Source organism: Lemur catta, chromosome 3, assembly GCF_020740605.2.
Source record: "Lemur catta isolate mLemCat1 chromosome 3, mLemCat1.pri, whole genome shotgun sequence".
Taxonomy (NCBI): Eukaryota; Metazoa; Chordata; class Mammalia; order Primates; family Lemuridae; genus Lemur; species Lemur catta.
The window spans coordinates 72,597,090-72,619,707 of NC_059130.1; the positions used below are offsets into that span (position 1 = coordinate 72,597,090).

Consider the following 22,618-nt stretch of genomic DNA (forward strand, 5'->3'; position numbering starts at 1 on the left):
TCATGTCCTTTCCCTATTTAAAACACTTTAATGTTCCCCTTCCTATTTCCTACCAGATAAAGTCCAACATGGTCTGGCTTCTGCTTATCCCTCCCACCTTATTTGATACCACTCTTCGCTTCTCAACTTCCTTTCGTCTCCTCACTAAACAGGTGCCCTTTCCAGGTGTTGTCATAGCCCTGTATCCCATCTTCACAGCACTCACCACATCATATTATATTTACCTGTAGCGCTGGATATCATTACCCAATAGGCAAATTAACAACATGCCTAGTGCCTCAAAATCAGTAACATTACAAATTATTTTGGGTAAAATAAAATTTGATATTTAATGTACTTTTTTAAAGCACTGAAGTAGTCATAAAGGGAAAAAAATCACCTAGGTCACAAAGAATGTATGTAAGTATGTAATATATATGTAAGTTATGAAGCACAGTTAAAAATGAACACTCATTAGCTTAAAAACTAGAGTGTAAGAACCACAATTAGACTTTAGAATTAGAATAGCACCGACAGTTGTATCAGCTTCCTCCCAGATCCTACCACTACCTTCCTTTTAGAGGTAACCATAATTCTAAATATTCTATTTACATTGACTTAAAACAGTAGTTTTCTTTCTCATGTACTTATGCCTAAACATTGTATTTTCAGTTTTGCTTGTTTTCGAGATTTATAAATATGGTATTCCTGATGTTTTCCATCTCCTGGAACTTTTTTTCATTCAAATTATGTTTCTAAAGTTTATACACCTTATTGTAATTATAGTTTACTAATTTTCATTGCTGTGAAATATTCCTTTGTGTGAAAACAGAACTTATTTACATACTCTCTTGATTATACACATTTGAGTTTTTCCAGTTTTCTGGTATTGTAAACATTACAAGTACCTTGATGACTTGTATAAGAGTTTTTCTAGTTTAATATCTTACGAGGAGAATTGCTAGAATGTAGGGTATTTGCATGTTCAGCTTTACAAGATAATTTGTTACCAAAGTGATTGTGCTTTATGTTCCTACAAGAAGTATAAAAGAGTTTCCATTGCTCTTATACTTGCAAAAAACTACATTTTTCATATTTCTTAATTTTTGTCAGTCTATTAAATGTAGAATAGCATTTTTGGCATTTCTCTGATTGATAAAAAGGTTCAGTTTTGTTTTAATGGTTATTTACCCTCCTGATTCTCCTTGTATTTTGGCAGTTTTAAAAATTGTGTTGTATGTCTTTATTATTGATTTGTAGGAGTTTTAAAAAATATATTCGCAATGATGCAAATCCCTTGTCTCGCATATATGTGCAACTATCTTCTCCCAGGTTGTGGGTTTCTTTTTACTCCTGTTATGGTGAACTATCATGTAGTATTATAATTACCTAATTACCACTCAGCATACCTCACTAGATTAAAAAGTTCTTGAGGTAAGAAACCATACCTTATTTATTTTTGTTTCTCCAGCATCTAGTACATATAGTTACTCACTACGTTTGTTGAATGAATTGTGACTTTAGATATAGTCAATCAGTCTTGCGGTCAAATCTCATTTTATACAAATTGGCTACAACACACTGCTAAAGCCAAGACAATCAGAAGTATATGTCACACACCTTTCTGGATTCGCACTTCAGAGATGGGTAGTAAGAGGTTAGAGTATCTTAAGATACTCTTAAGTTAAAGACGTAATATCTGCAGAGAGGTGGCAGAATGTTGTTTATAAACATTCATTACCAACTCTGAACACTTGACAGTGTCTATTTCCCATTCTTTTCAATGCACTTATAGTTAACCAAACATGCTATAGTAGGATAATATTTAGCCTAAAGTTATCACAAAGTTAGAAATGATGTTAAGACACAAGATATGGATTACATATTACAATGGATGTGGAAGGTTCATGGTTTGTGTCATCAATTTGAAATTGGTTACCTTTTTAGTAATGGTGTCCGGAGGTACATCCCGCCTCCCAAGTGGATAAGGATTCCATTGGCCACTAGGAGATACATCTTCTTGTCCATTGTCTAAAATGTTGCTTTGCTGGGACGGGGTCTATTGCAAAAATGGCATGGCATTCTTTAGTGATGTAGTAGAAGTTTACCATAGTTTTCTGAAAAGAGTCCCTAATGATTATGGCAAAATTAATTTTGTTTAATTGCAGAAAAACATATCCTCAACTGGAAATATTATTATTTACTATTTACTAGGTACAAATTCTAAATTGACAACTTTTTAGAAGCAATGAGAAATACAATTAAGATAACCATCTTAGAGTTATGTACTGAATTTTAAAGAAAAGTTTAGATTATTTACAGTACCTGAATAAAAATAATCAGAATAAAATCAACCAAGTGTTAAAATCCACAACATTTGAAGATTGCTTAATTTGTCTCTTTAGTATGATCTTACTATTTAGAATATAAATTGAAACTGTATAATATATAGAATGTAACTTCCAATATTCCAAGCCATAACCTAAAATAAATTTTATAAGGCTGTATTGATTCTGGGAGAATATGCCTTGCAGTAATCCAAAATAGTGTTACCAAGATGTATGGCATTATCTACAAATAGCTTTGAGGGAAATATTAAAGCAACATCAAAAATATGCTATTAGAAAAAATTATGCTATTAGACTCAGAGTATAAATAAATCATGACTGTTTTGAGCACCAAATTTATTTATTTATATAAATCATGTATTAACATTTAAATTCTTCATATATATTTTATTTTTGGCTGATTTTCTGCTTATTATTTTTAACAAATAATAATACCCCTGTCTTTATTATTACTCATATTAAATATTTGGGGGCAACTCCCTATTCTATCCTGAGTAATAGCAAGCAATCACACACCATCAGAAAGATAGCCTCCAGTGGAGGGATGTATAGTGGTATATCTGTATCTATTTTTGCAAAGGCTTTTTTCCTTCCGTAGTCTATATGATATATAAGTACTGGTTGGTTTCCTGGGGAATTCTTATGTGGTTGAGATATTATGCCCCAGTGTTACCTGTGCCATTTTCTGCACATGTTTTAAATAATTCCTACTGATAAACCCTGGTTAGAGAGTGTATGTGCTGCTGCACTTTGTGTAAGGAATTATCCTCCAACCCTAGAAAGCGAGAACTGGAGTATTCTCTTTATAACATGTTACATATGGGCTGCTTGCCAGACTTAAACTGGTTATATTGAGTTCCTAGTTCGTTCTTTAAAAAAATAATTATATAATCACCCTATCTGCATTCTGATCACATGCATTTTTTAAAAAGCATTGTTTGGAAAAATTTTAGAATAGGATTTATTATGACTCTAGATGAAAGTTTTCCTTGGGTCGACTGGATATAACGAAGAGTAAGGAGATAACTCAATTTTCTTCCCATACTTTGGTAATGTGAATTCTTTTTTCATAAGCCTATCAGAAAGCATAAAAAAAAAAGAGGAAAAGGGTACTGAATTTAAGCTCCTGGGTTATTTAAGAATGAATATGTATTTATTTGAAAAATAAAATGTAGACAACACATTTAAGTTACATGTTACTTGAAAATACTCAGGTAGCTGCTATTCAACACCTGTCTGTTTTCAAGCATTGATTTTCTAGCTTCATGTTTTCTAGATGAATACATTTGCACATGCCCACACACAATTTTCTGGATATTATAATATGGAAAATACAAATACTGAAATTAAGCTGTTAAAACATAATTATGCAGGTTAAACACCACTGGCCAGTGTTTTCTTTTTGATTTTTTAGTACTTATGTCTTTTCTGACTTTTATGTTTGCCAGTGAAGTGGGATAATTAATATGTTCATCTGGCGAGGTCCATGCAATGCAGATTTTTGAGAAGTGGCCAGAATTCAACACAGGTTTCCTTTTTTATCTCCATATCATCCCCATCTCCATCTCTATTTCCTCTACTACACTTGTTTTAGATGCCCAGATATGACTCTGGAGTCATTGTTAGAGAGCAATTGAGAATCATAGAATTCTTTTTTGGTGTAAAAAAAGAGGCTAAAGCCCTTTAGTCAAAATCCTAATATGATAGTGTAGGCTCCTCACTAGTTTATAAATTAATATCTCTCTTTTTTAAAATTAGAATTAACAATCACACCAATTCTTCTATATTTCAGGTGCCAGAGGGAACATAAAGATGCAAACACATAAAAAAAAAGATACTTTCTTTTTTATCTTTCATCTTCTATATCTATATCAAAAAGATAATTTTGATAGCAAAATTGAAATAATTTCCTGAAAGTAACTTCTATGTAAGAATGCTCTGGCCTTTTTGTTTTTATTAAATGAGATACCCAGTGGTGACTTAAGTTTGCAGAAAGACCATGAAAACAATTTACTGATGTTTAGTAGTAATGGTAGTGGTAGTGGTGGTGGGGACCAAAAAGAGAATTATGCAGTGTGTTCACATTCTTTCCCAAAGGAGTATAGCTATTGTACATAAATACAGTTGCTTAGCTGTGAAAATTGTATAAAAGACTCAAAGGAGATCCTGAAAAATATTTTTTAAAAATTAAGCTATCACTGTTGAAATTTATTATTCCAGAGAAAATAACCAAACTGAGGTTCAGTTACTCATTCAATTATTTTTTTTTTTTGGACCACATTCTTGATATTTTCTTCAGACACTTTATTTATTTATTTATTTAAGAGACAGGGTCTTGCTCTGCCACCCAGGCTGTAGTGTAGTAGTGGTGCAATCATAGCTCATTGCAGCCTTGAACTTCTGGGCTCAAGAGATCCTCCTGTCTCAGTCTCCCCGGTAGCTTGGACTACAGGCACACACCACCATGCCCAGGTAATTTTTAAATTTTTTTTGGTAGAGATGGGTTCTTGCTGTGTTACTCAGGCTGGTCTAGAACTCCTGGCCTCCAGTGATTCTCCTGCTTTGGCCTCCCAAAGTGCTGGGATTACAGGCATGAGCCATTGCACCTGGCCAGATATTTTCTTTAGGTAAGAGTAAAAATAAATCTTATTTTACTCATTATATATAACTAATTAAAGATAAAAACATGGAAAATCATCAAAATGCACTATTCCCTTAGTTTCTAAATTCTGCAAGTCTTTAATATTTCATAAAGTAATAGAGAAAATGGCCAGTGTGATTTAGTAAAAAATGAGAAATTATTATATTTCATAAGAAATGCAGTAATGGTCTAGAAGTCTTACTGAACAGATGCTATCCCCAAAGATGAGTATGGACATTTGTAGATTTAATATTTATGATTTTGACTATTGTGAATGATCATGAATGTCTACTTGAAGAAGTAATTTCTAATTTTGCTGAGACAAATGTGCATTTGTGTCTATATATGTGTGTTTGCATATGTATATGTCTATGCATGTGTATCCATATGTATGTATGTATAAACATATGTGTATGAACAGAATTCACATAAGTAAGTTAAATAAGCTTAGTTGATACAGTAGCTTTGCTCCAATATGCTAATTGATGAGTGCACAGTATGCTTGGGAAATTATACTTATTGCATTTTTCTGGAGAAATTGTATGAGAGTGATATTAGAATTTGGCACTTTGCAAAGGTCTTGGGACATATTACTTAAGGACCTGTTTTGTTGAGTAATTGGCACATGGTTCATAAAGGAATTAAATTGTTAAAAACAATTTTTTGCAAAGAATTTCCAGTGAAATGGTTGTTATAGTATTCTTCTTGGAAAATATAGATATTACAAAGGTCAATATATACCAAGCTTGGATCTAAGTGATTATGATTCCATGGGCTTCAGTCTGAAGGTAGTAATGTAATGCCCAAATGATTTTTAAGCCAGCATTTCATTATAATGGTGATGAAGCACCCATGTGAGTACTAACATTATTGTTAAATATTTTGGTAATTTTAACAACTGTCTATGAGAATTTGTGTGGATTTACAGGCTGAAAGCTTTTTTCATAATTAGAAAGGTAAGCAAATCTTTCTTGAGGGATAGGCAGCCAATAATAAACACAACAAAATTGATAGAAATTATAGGCATGAGTTGCCCCAAGGTGCAGCATAAATCTTGCTTTGCTTTCAGCAGGAAAAAAAATGGCATTTAGAAAGTAACCCTTGGCACTAGGGTGAATAAATACATACCAAATGTTGGTACTATCTGATCCTGAGCCATTTGCATAGATCCAGTAAGAAACGACATTAGAAATTTAAAAATAGTTTAGGTGAAAATATTGCTATCTAAATTTCTCTAACTCAAAATCTGGTGGGATGAATATCAACTAACTAATTTACCAACTTTAATAAAACAGATAGTAAGACCAGTTTTTTACAGGCAAAATTATATGGTAAGATTATCTAATATGTATATTTCTATAATGTCAGCTTTCCTGCCCCTGAAACTATAATTAATTTATATTAGTGCCTAATTCAATAAGCCAATAAGCAGTAGATGTGATGGTATAATATCATGGTGACAAAGTTAAAAAAAAGGACGAGAGAAAATTATCAATTTCTCCAGTGTAGAAGAGACCATACTATTTATTGGCAGCCAGATACCTGCAGACAGGGAGTTAGGAAAGGCCAAATGATTTCTTCCCCAGCCCTGCTTCTCTCTAGGGCTGCAGCAGTCTGGATGATCAATGAGTGATTTTCTTGGGTCCATAACCTTTAGCCTTTCCCTGCTACCAAACATAATTCTTGGTGATACTGAGTGCTCAGGAAATGCAAGTGGATCTGAACAAGCACAAGGTAATTACTAACTTTCATTATGTTAGCTAACTAAGAGAGCACTATACCTGTAACACCTAGGGAATGATTAGGGTCATGACATGCTTTGGATGAGTTAATATATTCTACTTGTATATTCTTTTCTCCATCCATAATATCTCCTCTCCATTGTTCTGAAGACAATGTGAGATAATAACGCATATGAAAGAGGTTTATCAACTACGATGAGTCATGTTCTATGAAAATGTTAGGTTTTACAAACATTTGAGAATGCACCATCATATAGTAGGAAGAATATGTATGTGGGTACCAAGCAAAGGCAGATTTAAATTCTACCTACTACTATGCTACGTACAGGGAGACAACAGTGAAACAATAAAAATACATTCTTTTGTGTGACACATGAGCCTCAGTTTCCTCATCTATACAATGGAGATAAATATGTCCTTTTAGGGTTTTAGTGAGTTGTGAGAAAAAATATATTTAAAGTGCCTCCTGGTGCTTTAGTAGATTCTCAATAAATCCTAGTCTTTATTTTTCTCCAAATGGAAATATGTATTCATATGTATGATTTAGATAATAAAAATGGTAGTTTGTACTGACATTTTACAATGTTGTATTTCTCGCTGATAACATAAAATTCAAGACAGCAGCTAAGCTCAATTACAATAGAACACATCCAAAGAAACACGTGGAACCATTAATAACATCATAGAAAATTGCCTTAAATGCTTTTTGGAAAGGCAGTAAATAAATGATAAATCAATAAATGAATGAATGAATGATTAAATAAATAAATAGAAAATACTAATAATTCTAAAGTCTAATTCAAATGTTCTAAATGTTCTGGTTCCTAAATATTATTAAATTTTCTAGGAAAATATAATAGCATAAGCATCAATGAATGAAAATATTAAAGGAAATTAAATTTATTAAGTTAATTTTGTAGTCATTTTGGTAATTTTTTAATATCTTATAAAGTATTCCATAAAATTATCATAGAAAATATAATTTACTATTTATAGTATAGAAAGTCTATATTTAGCTTGTAATACATGAAAAATGTACATGTCTCAACCCGACATGTAATAAATATGAAAAAATTAGAAATATTCAAAATATCTAGCAAAACTTGGGAGAATGTTCCCTTTTCATCCTCATAAATATTCACCATGTAAATACTTTCTCAAGTGCAGAGCTCTTTAATATTCATTCACAAATAATTGTATCCTTTAATTAGTTTATTTCAAATGTGTTTAAAGACAGTCTTGGTGCAGCAGAGGAAATACAAAAAGGTGTTCCTCATTGTTGCAAGAGGCAAGTCTTGGCAAACAGAGAGGATGGGAATAGGGTATGGATGTCAGCCCCTGTATGTTCCTTGGGAAGGGCATCACCTGTTCAAATGTATGTTGCAACTCCATTTCCAGTGCTTAACTTCTAATAGGTGAAAACCTTAATTTAGATTCCTTAGGAAACTTCACTCATTCTTTCTAGGACACCCCAGAGTCATTTGCCATAGCATCTACCTAGAGATGGCCAATATTATCATTCAGGAATTTTATGAATAAAAGAGATAGCTTCAGAATTTCCACCGGAGAAGGAACAGTTTTGTCAATTTTATTTACTGAAAATATTTGTTTATACATTGATCTTACCCTTTATTTTAGTGCAATTCTCATGGCTAATGAGCCTTTGGGGGATGCAAATAAATCTTAAATACCCGAGACACTAATTTTTATTATCTCAAGTAGCAAAAGTGTTGTAATAGCCTTTTATGCATTTCTAAATCAAAGGAAAATGATTTTTGTCTATCTGAGGAGAAAGGTTTAGGGAAACTGAACCTCAATCATGGGACCAGGTTAGTAATGGTCAATGGAGCCAAGAAGGGATAAACTGAAAAACACATTTTAAGAGAGGTTGCTCTAAAGATTGGCAGAAAAAACAAACAGATTTTCAAATCAAAGCTCTGTAGAGGAGACATATATGGGCATGAAGGTGAAAGGACAGAGGCTTAGACTGGAATCCATGGGAGGAGATAGAGCCTGGAACTATTCTTGAAACTGATTAAGCACCCAGTGCCTGATAAGGTTCCTGCACTGGTGACAGGGCAGTTGTCCCAGCTGCCTAAATGCTTAAAGTTTATAGGCCTCAAACTGATAAGTTTGGGATCATAATATCTTCACAGTGATGGAGTACTTGCCCTGCCTGTGTGTCTTTTTCATGCCTTGCTGTACCTTCTTTCTTCTCCTCCCCTTCCTCTTCCTCCTTCTCCCTCTTCATTTTCTTTGGTGCAGATAATAAAGTATTGATGATAATTTATTTTGAGATAAAGTTTTTCAATACTTGAATTATTCTTTGTTGGCATCCATAGAAAATAGCTTTAGGTCATCTCTGTGCCCAACTGAGGATGGTTGAGAAGTCCCGAAACATAACTCGGCATTATTTCTGTTACGGATCATCTTAGAACTATAGTAATAGATAGTGAATCCATCTATGGTAGCCCAAATGACATAAGAAAATTAATACAGCAATACAGAGGTACCTAATTTATATTTGGAGAATAAAGTAGACACTGAGAAATACTGTTTCAAGCATATTGCCAATTTTCGGATACTGCATGTACCTATATTATTATTATACATATTGATGAATAAATATAGCCAAAAATTAAGCAAAATAAGGGAGTTGCTATATAATTTCAGGGGGTTCAGGCAATAGCTTCCTTAATACCAAAATCTCTTTAATCTGCTTGCTGAATTTTGAAATCCCATTATTTTAGTTTGAAGATTTGATTTGTATCTAATTGCCAAGGCCTCTAGGAGAGGTGACCATTTAAAGCTGTGGTATATGGCCAGGTGCAGTGGCTCACCCCTGTAATTCTAGCACTCTGCATGCTGAGGGGGGAGGATTGCTTGAGGCCTGGAGTTCAAGACCAGCCTGAGCAAGAGCAAGACCCTGTTTCTATAAAAAATAGAAAAATCAGCCAGGCGTGGTGGTGTCTGCCTCTAGTCCCAGCTACTCAGGAGGCTGAGGCAGGAGGATTGCTTGAGCCCAGGAGTTTGAGGTTGCAGTGAGCTAGGATGATGTCATTGCACTCTAGCCAGGGTGACAGAGCCAGATCCTGTCTCAAAAAAAAAAAAAGAAAAAGAAAAAAAAAAAGCGTGATATCTCATCTACTCCTTAGTGCAATTAAGTTTCAAGACGTTTTTGAAAACTGGTTTTGTTAGGGAAGAGGATGAGAGCCTTGGGCATCTGAGAGGACATGAAGAACAGGTTCCATTACAGTAGGAACTCAAGTAAAAATAGTTGTGCTGATGGTGTGCTGGAGACAATTTGTACTGGCTCTTGAGATCCAACTATACATGAATCTTCCCAATTCTGAGTTCAGTGACATTAAGTTGGCACCTTGAAATTGGCCATAGTGGGAGTATTATATCACTGACATTGGAAAATACCACAAATCAGGGCCTTGTTTTTCTCCCTGGAGAGAAAGTTGCCAGCACACCACTGCTCCTGCAACATGAGACTGAGGACAGGAAAAATAAATTCAAAGGCTATCAATTTAGTGGGTTTTGTTTGTTTGTTTTAAAGTGGTGGTAGGTGATGAAAAAGCTGTGGATATAAATGTCTTTTTGATTTTGTTATTCTACTCACAGTAGGAGCCAAACCATCCAGAGTTAGGGAATGTTATTAAAGACTAATTTAACAACAAAATATGAATTTGAGGTCTATGACCTTAATTTTGCTGGGATAGGAGTTTGTTTCATATGTTTATTAATTGTATTAAGAGAGAAGTGTTTGGAGGCTGCTGTCATTCTCTTCTCCCTGCTTTGCATTGCTTTTTTTCAAAACAACTTACTAGGCTAATGACTGTATTAAAATATAGCCATAATGACATATTATATGAAAATGACTCAAGAGTCTCCACTAAAATGTAACAAAGACAGAGACATTAATCAATTTAAAGATCTAAAATGTGCATTCTCAGTTTTGCTTGAATAAAATAAGCAGAAATATTCCTTTAAAAATGGAAATGTTTCCTCTTCCAGTATATTCCCTTTCGAATGTGCCTACATTCTCATTTAAAACCAAGTGAACTGGCTACTTTTCCATTAACCTAGTTTCCTAAGCCACAAACTTGTTTCTCATATTTTACTTCTGTGTTACGTTTCCCACACACACACAAAAATGGGCTGAAGAAGCATTTAGAAGTGCTAGCCACTTAATTTCCATTCTAATTTAGGATCCTACATCTTTTCCAAAGGAATCAACTGAAATCCAATAATTCCAGCTCTGTTCTCAGAATGCATCACCAAGAGAAGATAGGGCTATCTCCAAAACAGAAAAATAAATAAATAAATATATAAACACAAAAGAAAGAAAAACAAAGGAAAAAAGACAAGGGAAATGAATAATAAGAAAAATGAGCCTTAAAGCAACACAAAAAGCCATGTACCTGCTCAATCCAAAAAGCAAAGCTCAGTCCAAAAAGCAGTAACCTGATAACCAGTCTAGCTACAAATATTCATTTAGCAGCTAAGAGTTTGGGCTCTACATTATTTGCCCTTGTGCTTTTTGGACTCATGAGAGTCTATAATAAGCAGGATTGTACGTACAGCCTAAACACATTAAGTGAACAAACAACATTAATTGGCTTTGGTATGCTGACACATGTAGGGCAGTCCATACTTACTTTCTGAAGAGGTAGTTCTTGATGATCAAATTTAGACTTAGTCTGCAAGTTTAAAGTCATGCTTCTGCCTGCATGCATTGCTGAAATACCTCCATAGGGCAGCATGCCAAGGTTAACTGTGTTGTGTTTGTAAGCAGCATTCTGAGTAGAGGAAATAATCATGTGACAGGGTGTGAACACATGCTCAACAAACTGATTATTACATGAACATGTTTAAATTTATAACATTTAACTTTAAGCAGGCAAACAGTAACTTTCTTTTTTAAACATGCACTTGATCAGACAGAAGCATACAGTAAACAGTGTTAGTTATGCACATAATGAGTACCGTCCAAAACTACAGAAAAGACAAAAAGCAAAGAAGATACATTCTGTTTTACATTTGCTGCTAACTCAAAGTTATAAAATCTATCTTGTATATATCATGATTATAGTGACTTTGGACAAGTATTGTTCATCTTTAGTAGTTCATTAATCTAAAAAATTCAAACACTGAAATCTTAAATTTTACCAGCTGCAAATCTCATGGTCTCTTTCACATTGTGAGATCATCACATAAGAAAGACAAATATTAGCTTCTAATTCTGTCTTAGGCTAATGCATAGCAATGTTAAAGCCAAAATCAGTCTCCTTTATTGCTTAGTCTATAGGCATAATTACAGCAACTCAGAGAAACAGCTGGTCAAAAAAAACACATTCAATCTGATCATTGGTTCGATTGAATTTACTTATTAATTCAGTTAAACCAATCAAATAAGTTATATGTGGATCCAAATTTTCTAATTTTTTTGTTTCTTAGAAATTACATTTTAAACTAAAGAAATTTCATAGTGATACTAAAGCAATTATATTTGTTCAATTATTAATGCTATTTGTCTAATATGCCTAAATACCTATAGAACACGCTGGTGATATTTGCATTTTGGCTACCTTTTCAATGAGTGTATCTAAAATTATTCTAAGTGACTGATAGATTTTTTTTCTATAGAACTTCATTTAAAAATTAAAACATTTTAGGTGCCCTATCAGCAAATCGCTTCTACCAGTATAATTTCCACCTTCAACCTACAATGGAAATGAAACCATTGACAGAATTTGGCCTCTTTAAGTAATTCTCTTATTAATACTTTGGGGAAAAAATCCCAGAAGTTAACTTAGTATACTTTTTCTTATCTGAATATTACTGAACATTAATGGCAGGCTCACTACTCTATTTTGAGGGTTTTATTATCAAAGTAATGATTTTTAGCATCAAAGTTTCATTGAGGTCAACTGAAAGATTATTATGCTCCTGATGGTGTGCTTGCCTACCAATCATATTTATTATGGATTCATGATTATTTCACACATAGATTTTTCATTGTCACCATGCCAAAATTGAAAAGGACACTGAACATATCAGTCTAGCACGTGGATAATTCCTTAAGGTTTAAAATTACTCCAGTCTAGTACTCTCTCAGCTCCTATAGAACAGAAGCAGTCTCATGTTTTCCATGCTCTGTCACAGTGAGGCTCTGTAGTGGAAGCATGAGCCTGGCAGTTAAACTAAAGGAGAAAACAAACGTCTTTTATCTAGGGTAGTACTTGGAGCTGCCTCTCCAAGGTCAGCACTGAGATCTTTTGCCAACATCATGTTGGACTGCTAAGCTTATCCAAGGTCCAGGTCTCTAGGCGGTTGTCTTTTATGTGGAATGGACAAAGATCTTGTAATTTCTAGTGAAACTATTTTATTTTCAGGGTTCAAATGGTTCAACTAAATTTCACTGGGAACAAAGCACATCATGTCTCTGGTGCAGTCTGACTTTGGACAGAATGTTGAGTAGCACAGCAATATCAAAACTAGTTTTACATAATAAATCTGTGCTTCAGTATCCTGAATTCATTTTGTTGAGTAGCTGGGAAGTTTTAAGTAAAGAACAGCCTGAATAGCTCAGTAACCCAGTTAAAAGAGGCAAAGAAATGTTACTTGGAGAAAACAAGAGGAAGAGCTTCCAGGATCTGATGGCTTAAAGCGATACTCTAAGGTAATTTAATTTCTTGGAATCAAATGAGAAGCTATTGAATATACATTGAAATTGTTCTCAAAAGTGAACGACAGACCCAGGGAATTATAAACAAATAGGGGATATGTGGAGACTAATTAAAAAGGGAGGTGTTGTCATAGCAATAGAAAATACACACGAATTCACTTTTAGTTATCTAGGACAGGCAGGGCCTCCAGACTTTTGCTGATCCAAATCTTCTTCCCCCTGCCCTATCTGCTCCCTTAAAATTCCTGCTCCGCGAAGAAGGGTTGCCTACTTTTCAGTGGTTCGGAACAAAGGAGAGGAACCATTTATCTGGGACACCAGTAAGGAAGTGATGGTACCAAATGCTTAGAATTTTATCTTTTCTTTTTCATGCTTTGTTTTCACTCATTCCTCTGTTGCCTCAAATTACTAGTCATGGTACATATGCTCCAAAAAGCTTCTTATAACCTTTCTTGTCTAGTTCATCTTACCCTGTTACGTATGGTCGTGTCTACACGAGGCCAGAGTTCCCAAACTGTACTGTATTATTTGGCCCCAAATATTTTCGCCCTCCAAGTTATCTGTCTACATGGAGGGTATAACTTGAGGTAAGGCATGGTGACAACCGACCAGGTGTCTCCCACTGACAGCCAGTCATGAGGCTTTGATGAGGCTCCCTTCAATGGGACTGAGCACACCTATTTGAAACAGACATTCTGATGAAATATTTTGCAAGGCAGAACCAATTTCCACATTGAGAAACTAACACCCACACCCACATTTATTAGTTCACTCTTTCCCTAAAAAAAATTGTTTTCTTGTCATGTAGACACGACCTACAAACAATATAAATATTTAAAAAGAATAAACCTGAAAACACAAAATTCAGTATTAAAGAAATACATAATAAATGTAGTGGCCTGTGCTTTTAGCAGGACACCAAATAAAATAATAAAACTATTGAGTGAAACATTCTGATAGTATATTATTACCCAGATCCCCAATTTACACTGAGCATTCAAACCTAGAAACTGAGAACAAAAAGCCCCATTTTCACAAAAAGTATCTTTAAGAATCTAATGTCAATGTAGCACAGACCAAGCCCTCTACACCAAAGCCACAAAGTACACTGAATGATAATGGTCAATTGGTAATCGTTCTAGAAAATGAAATGCCCGATTTCTCTTAGAGAGATTTGAACAGGCAACAAAATGTAATTCTAGGTTTCATATGCTATTTTTTTTTTTTTTACTCTCCCCAGTCCCTGTACGTTCCATGCTTCATTGTGATTCAATTTTTATCTGAATTAGGATTAATTTCCTTTTTTTGCTGCAATATACATACTAATTTATACATGTGTAGTCTTCATAAAGACACCATCTATTTTTGTTTTCTGTGGTCTAATTTGAGTTTAAACATTTCCTTCTATATAAAAGCCAACATTCTAAATGACAGGATTTTTATTAAATAAATTTATGTGTAGGAGGGCATTTAATCTCTGCAGATTTTTCTGTTTCTTGCTGGGAAGATTATTGCTCATTAGAAGTAATAACGTTAGTCGTCCCATAGCAGTAACTATGTGCAAATTTTTATAAACAAATTAGGCCTGACTTTAATATAAGTGAGTCTGTTCAGAAAGGGGAGAAATACTCACTTTTTATAGATTCAGTAAAAATCATACTCTTTAGGTCACTAGAGAACAGTTTTGTGTCCTAGAAGAGGCATTTTGCCTTAACGGCTAGAAAGCAATTGAAGCACCATCCCATATAATAGAGTCAAATTCTTTCTTACTAACAATATTTAGGCTAGATTCGATCAATAATTCACCTGCAGGTTACGAACTCTCAGAAAGCATTAAGCAATATCCACAAAAAGCTATTAATGATTCATTTCCCCCACAATATAAAGATAAATAAAATACTGATCATCTACTCATTCATGTAGTTCATGCTTCACTACATGTACTTAGAAATGCCAATAAAGTAACACTAAAGGCAGGAGAGAGATTCTTACAGAGAAATGCCAGACATACCCTGTCTAACCTTCTAGCTTCTATATGTCTAAGCAGCTGTTGTCTCCAGTCTGCAGGCATTTTACCACAGCTCTCCTCTCCCTTCACAGGAGTAGGCCTCGTCTTTATATCACTGTTATCTGATGGCTTGTCACCATAGTTACCCAAGTTATAGTCAGACGGTATTTTTTCCAAAAGAGCTGCCATAGTCGGCCTAGCTGAAACTGGCCTGGTCTGGGAGGCACCGTAACTCTCTGTACTGTAGCTTCTTGCAGACAGTGGCCTCCTCTGGGTTAGGTTTTTAACTGGAAAACTTCCCGCCTGAGCTTTCACTTCTTGATATGAAGGGTGTTCATCTTCATACCTGCCATTCCTTTTCAGGAACTGGGGCTCAGTCACTGAAACGCTGCTCTGGCGATCCAGCCCGGCCCTGTACGGAGGCCTGCCGTACCTCTCAGTCGGGGCCAGCTCGGGCGGCTCGACCCTGCGAAACAGGGCCATTTCCGTGGCGCTCACCAGCGAGTCGGCCCTGCGCAGGAAGCCGGCCCGCGGGCCCTGGCTCGCGAACGGGGCGCCCCCCGCGGCGTCCTCGGGCCCGGGCGGCTGCGCGAAGGAGAACAGCTGCTCCACGGGGGGGTACCCTCTGTAGGCCCTCGGGCTGATCAGGTCCTTGGCCACGGTTTTGCCGGGCTGCTGCACGTACTCCGAGTTGTGCGGAAAAGGGGGCGGCATCCTCTTCTCGGGTTTCACTTCCACCATTCCTTGAGGATTGAAGCTTTGGTCAAACTGATAGACTTTTTTCGTCATAGCTGCTTTTTGTTGTTGGGACCCTTTACTGCTTCCGTACGTGAGCATCTCGTCATCCAGCATGGGGACCGATTGGCTTCGAGACATACTGGACATCCCGTGCTCTGGTCCCAACATCTTGTCGGGCCGTTCGTGGCTTCCTAAGTGCTCACTCCCAGAAGCATAGTTTTCTAATGGTATACTATAAACCTTGTATGTGCCAATGTCAATCTCATCGATACTCTGTGACTTTTTGAATTTATTGGACTTTATATCTTTCATTAGTGGGGAAAGCCTCTCTGTGCTTTTGCTAATGGAAATAACACCTTTAGAAGAGTCTGGGCGGCAGTGGATTTGAGAAAAGACATTACTGAGACTCCTGTTGGGATTGGAATCATGATACTCCCATGGTACTCCTGGAGAAAAAGGACTAGGTATTTCAGTAGATTCTTTGATATGATCTTTCCTTTCAGGCAAGGGGCTGGTAGTGGGGGGGGTCTCTAATTTGGAAGGAAAAGCGGTCCTGTCTTCAAAAGGACTAGGGGTTCTGGTCCAATTCTGCCAAGGATTGGAAGGAGGCACTTCTGTTTCTGGTGTGTGTCTGTGTGTAGACTGCTCAAGTTCCAGGGGAACACCAACAATCCTGTCCTGCCTGATCAAAGGCCTGCGTCCATGAGCAGATGTGCTTCTAGCTTTCGAACCCAAGAGAGGATTATTGTTGGCATTCTCTGCTGTGGTTTCCTCAGCAACAAACCCTGTGTTGTCATAATGTGAGCCATCAGTCCAGTTGTCAGTGAAAGCATCACCCATTGGCAGCCTGTCAGGGCGCTGTGGTAGATTCCCTGGGGGAACAGCCTCCCGCTGGCTGAGCAATGGCTTTGCATCAAGCGGCTGTGGGAAAGATGGTGCAATCCTGTGAACGCAAAGGGAAGAAGAAATATGAAAACGAGGAAGAGTTGGGTCTTTGCCAGAAAGAGAGCAAGCAGCAAAGAAGGCCACCATCCTTTAGCTGCTCATTCACCCTCACCTGACTTATGATCAAGATAGCATTATTATTTCATGTTCAAAAGAAAGCCATCCCTTTACCCTGCTCTAACTTTTATTTCTTCCTACTAATAATCACCTTCGAGCATATTATATAATTTACTTACCCGTTATATGTATTGTATATTGTCTCGTGTCGTCTGCTAGAATGTAAACTCACGAGAACAGAGATCTTATTCTCTTCAGGCCTAGATAGTGCCTGGCACATAGTAGGCATTAAATACATATTTGTTGAAGGAATGAATGAATGAAATATATAGGTTTTCAATAATGGCCCTGAAACCTGACTGATAATTAGAATCATGTGATTCCTGGTACTTATCCCTGGAGATTGTGATTTTCCAAAGTATTGTTTGTGAATACCTTTCTTACAAATGCTTGGTATATCTAATGAATCTAACTTGTCTTCAAATAACATTTATTTGAAGGCCAGGTCTTGAAACACTAAATGGCATTGTATAGAGAACACATTCAGGTATATTTTTCTAGACTATAAGTTATATTATGACTTTAGGTTATTGGCATGTTTACACCAGTGACCAATAGTATTTCTGGCAGATGGTAATTTTTCTCAGTTTATTATAAACCATTTACACACTAAAATTGAATTATATACCTTTTATTAATGGTGGAGATACTTGTATGTGCTTATGCTAATTTTAAAAAAAGTACATTTAGAAGGTATCTTCCAAAAGTACCTAAATTAATCTTAGTTCATATAAAAATAATGAATTTATAAACTGAGAGAGTTCATATTTTTATCATGGGCATTGATGAATAGAAATAGTTATTCAAAGAAGATATTGCCAATAGTGGAAATATTAGTAAAATATGAGTAAAAGTTATTGATTACCTATAATTTGGCAATTTTTATTTGCTATTTGTAGTGTAAAAAACCACAGCAATAAGTTACAAAAAATTAGAACTGGGCAAATACTATCTTATTGAGTCACTGTATTGTGCTCTGTGGTTTTTGCTTTTTTCATACATAAAATTGGAGTAATATAGAGTAGGAGGCATTTTGGAAAGATTAAGTACTTTTAAATACATTCTAACTTTTCCAGGTGGTGATAACATCATGACGATGATGATGATAGTAATGAAAATTTATTGAACATTTACTCTGTATCAGGCACATAAGTGCTTTCCTGGCATCTTTTTTGGATGGCAAAATGTCCACACGCTTCATCAAAAAGTGTTGGGCAAACACAATTTTTGATTTTTAAAATTTTTAGTTCTATCATCTCATCCTGTTAATCTCCTACCATGTCTCCCTCAATCACTGGCATCACCTGTAGGATGGATTCATCTGTACTTGAAAGTCCCGAGTGAATTACGTTTGCTTACCTGCCTCTTCTGTCTTCTATGCCACTCATAGAATTGTGCCGAATACAATTCCAAAATTAAGAAGATTCCATTTTTTTTAAAAGTTGCTGAAAATAAGCATTTGGGAACAAAAAAGAGGGAATTCTAAACACACCTGTTACCCCACAAAGAATTATGTACTGCATCTTTAGCTGTTGTCTGCAAGGACCCCACTTTAACCCGGGTGTTAGAGGATCCCGAGGAGGCCTGGGAAGGCGAGTAGTCTGAGTAAGTGCCTGAGGAAACACTGTTATTCAGACAGTGAGTTTTGTCAACTTCAGACTCATCAGTTGATTCTGAAATTTAAAGGGTAAAAACGTTACAATGCTATGAACATTGACAATTACAAACACAGAAAAGCAAGTATGAAAAACAGATACCATACCGATTAATGTTAGAGATGAATATTTGTAAAATATTTTTATAGGCTATGGTGTATCATAATGTACAACTGGTGATTCATCATGCACATGCATTTGCGGCGTATTTCCCACATCAGGTTCATGATGTTACCTTTTTTGTCCTTCCCTAGCAGAACAAGTTTGGGTGGATACAGAGGGGTCTCAGCTAATGAAGGGTGAAGTTCCCCAATCCTCATTTCATTAGCTGGATGAACAAAAGAATCCTGAGAGATATAATAATATAGGACAAGGAAAGTAAACATTTAAACAATGGTTAACCAAGATGGCAATATCTTTATTTGGTTCAGATTCAAAGATGTGGCTCTAGAATTTAATTCACTGTGGACCAATGGGAGAAATGAACCATATGTAACTCTGAGTTAAGCACTACTTTTTTTTCTAATTTAAATGAGGCCACATATTCATCAGATTTTTTTTTTTTTTTTTTTTTTTTTTTTTTTTTTTACATATTGCTCATATGCCTGACACTGTGCAAAGAACTGTGGAGGTTCCAAAGAAAGACAAAATGTGGCCTGTGCCCTCTGGGAGTTTACAATCTAGTTGGGAAGATGAGACATAACTCACTGTAACACCAGATAATTACGATAAGCCACATATTAGTAGTATGATTCATACACATGTATGATATATACACATGTAAGAATTTTAAGGAGTGAACTCTCACATAATTAGATTTTTTTTGGCATCCCTAGCCACATTAATGCAATGATGGGTCCTGTAAATCCTGCTCTTTCCCCACTCTCCCTCTTAATTTCTACTGTTTCCCAAGTGATCATCTCTGAAATTTCTCTAGTTCTAACATGCCTTCTTCCTAAGGTTTCTAGTTTTCTCATGACCAGTCTAGCCTGCTAAATCTTCATTCTATATCCATTCATTGAGTGTAATGAGCAACACTGATATAAGATTATAACTTCATGACTAATGAACACATTAAAAAACCATGAATTTTGATCTTCTATAATTCATATTATTATTCCCAGTTAATCAGGTAGTGAGAGAGCATTAGGGAAGGCAATACCAAATTTTCACTTTCTTCTACATAAAAAAATGCCTTATCTACACCTATAAGTAAGTAGTGATATAGATTTATGCATAGTAACTATCTTTATGTCTTTTTTTAAACTTTAGATTAATTTTAATTCAAAGAAGAATTTTCATTTATTTTTAAATTTTTAGTATTTTTCTTTTAGAGACAGGGTCTTGCTCTGTCACCCAGGCTGGACTGCAGTGGTGCAATCATAGGTCACTGCAACCTTGAATTACTGAACTTAAGCAAACCTCCGACTTCAGCCTCCCAAGGTGCATTGGGTTACAGGCATGAGCAACTCCACCTGGCCTTACTTTGAAATTCCTTAGTATCTTGTTAGTTTGGGACATTAATATGACATGTTTAGAAATATTTTATTAAATCAGAGAAAGAATATATTTGAGGACAAAATATAAATTTAAAAAGTCTTGCCTTATAACTAATTGATTTGTGTAATGAACAAACAGAAATTCTTGCTATAAATGTAATATATTGCCAAGGACCCCCATTGTGACAGGCTTAGGTCTTTGGGTATTGCAGAGAAACACATCCCTTTCTTTAACTCTTAGCTTAAGTTCTATCTTTGAGGATTATTTTGGTTAGGTTTGTATGGAAATATTTGCCTGTGAAAAACCTGAGTATATCTGATACTTGTTAATTTTTTTTAAGAAATTTTAATGGAAGAAAATTGAAAGACTATCTAGCTCTAGCCCAACTTTTTTGGTTTCTAGAGATGGATTCTGAGACTGAGCCCAGGCATAGGCTCACACAGGTAATTAGACAAAGATCCATCACTGGAGCAGGATTCTCTTGAGTTCTATTCCAGTGATCTTCCCTTATATTATGCTGCCTCCTGGGAAGCTCAGCTGTGAGCACAGGAACCACTTAAAATGGAATATCAGATTTGAAGAGGGATAGGCAAGAGACTGGGATTGATGAAAATTCTGTAGCTGAAGAGAGAAATCTGTGTTTTCATGGATTTTGAAAATCATTTCAAAGGTTTAGCATAAGAAATGTACAATAAAGTTTTGAGGTGACACAATAGAGAATAAAAACCTTTACATACCTTTGGAGAAATTTCTAAGAAGATGTGAATTTGCAAAACAGCACCATGAAAGTCATAAAATGTGTTGACTTGTCAACAAAATTTCGGTTATAAGCTGTCATATTTCCATTCTATTTCTGTTTCTTTTTTTTAATCATTTATTAATGAGGTTACCTTGGGCAAGTCAGTGTATCTCTCTGGACCTTATTCAATTCATCATTAAAATATAGGGAACAGATAATAGCAATTAGTATTAATGCCTGTTTAGTAGTAATATTCTATGACTCTAAAGGTAATTTATTCGTTGAAATAATAATTTTAAAAGGAAATACTCTTATTACACCTAATTACGACTACAGGAATTTTGTTTTATTTGAAAACAAAAATAAAATAGAAACACAAAAAAGCAAACCAAATAGTTGTACAAGTACAGAATGTTAATATAATTGAGCCTCATTTTTTTTTTCCCTTATGCCCTACACGGTCAGTATGCAAGTCATTTTATTTGCATTGATCAAACTTTCAAACTTGTATCCCAAAATTCTGACCAGAACTCTGCACAAGTTTCTGACCCTGTTCAAGAATTTCTATTGTGAATCAAAAAGAGCCTTAGTGACCAGGAAGAGTATGATTATCAGCTAATTACGAACTTGCATTTCATCCCTAGAGATCTGTGGCCCTCCACCTAAGAGGATGACATTATTGAAGCAAGAATGATGAATTTGCACTGAGCTAGGTAGATTCTCTTATCTTTATGAGCAAAGTGATGATGATGATGACAATGATGATAATGGCCATCAGTTAAGGAGCATCCATTATGTTGCTATTGTGTTAAACACTTTACCTGTATCATCCCTGTTAATTATTCCAAATATAATCTTGTTTTTTATAATTATTCATTATTTTAAACTAATTATTATCATTTTTGTTTTATAGATAAGGAAATGGAAGCTCAGAGAGGTAAAGTCATAATTCCAATTCACAAACTTAATAAGCAGTAGAGCCGGGATTTGAATTGGGATCTGTCCTACTCAAAGGTTTTCTATGTGATACTGTGTACACAATATTGTCTATCCTAAGTAAAGCTCATTTCTCAAATGGGCTTCACAGAACAAAGTTAACTGTCCAACAAAGTAAATTAATCATTGACTTTATAAATTCTCTTATAGAGGTTCAAGGAATTGAGTTGCTGTTGGAAAAGTGGGTGAAATTTTGGGTACTACTTCTATGGGTGAAGGCAGTAAGAGTCACTGGTAGGGAATCAGGTTTGGTAGAGAGCCCATTGTAAGCACATTGAACCATATTTCTTTCTGGTGCATAGACAGAAGTGAAGGAGAAAGAAAATGTAAAATTTTCTTTTTTACCCTTCTGCCTTTCCACTGTTCAAACGTCTTGGCTGCTGCTGCTAAAGAGAAAGGGAGCCTAAGGTAGAAGTCAAAGGAAAGGAAAAAAAGCTTATTTCTGAGCTTTTGAGAGTCCAGCCTAGTAATAAAGGCAATTTAAGGAAATTTTTAAGGGTAACTGACAGTTCTGTA

General features: G+C 35.4%; 1 protein-coding gene across 1 annotated transcript in view; it reads right to left on the minus strand.

Annotated features, from left to right (window-relative positions):
- Positions 1-22,618, minus strand: part of LRRC7 (leucine rich repeat containing 7) — a 496,095-nt gene that overhangs the window by 63,927 nt on the left and 409,550 nt on the right. Inside the window, exons 19-23 of the mRNA XM_045547767.1 lie at positions 19,103-19,214; positions 18,705-18,885; positions 15,416-17,093; positions 11,375-11,515; positions 1,919-2,038 (exon numbers count right to left, since the gene is read on the minus strand). Of these exons, the coding sequence (XP_045403723.1) occupies positions 1,919-2,038; positions 11,375-11,515; positions 15,416-17,093; positions 18,705-18,885; positions 19,103-19,214 (2,232 nt within the window). The remainder of the gene's footprint in view (positions 1-1,918; positions 2,039-11,374; positions 11,516-15,415; positions 17,094-18,704; positions 18,886-19,102; positions 19,215-22,618) is intronic.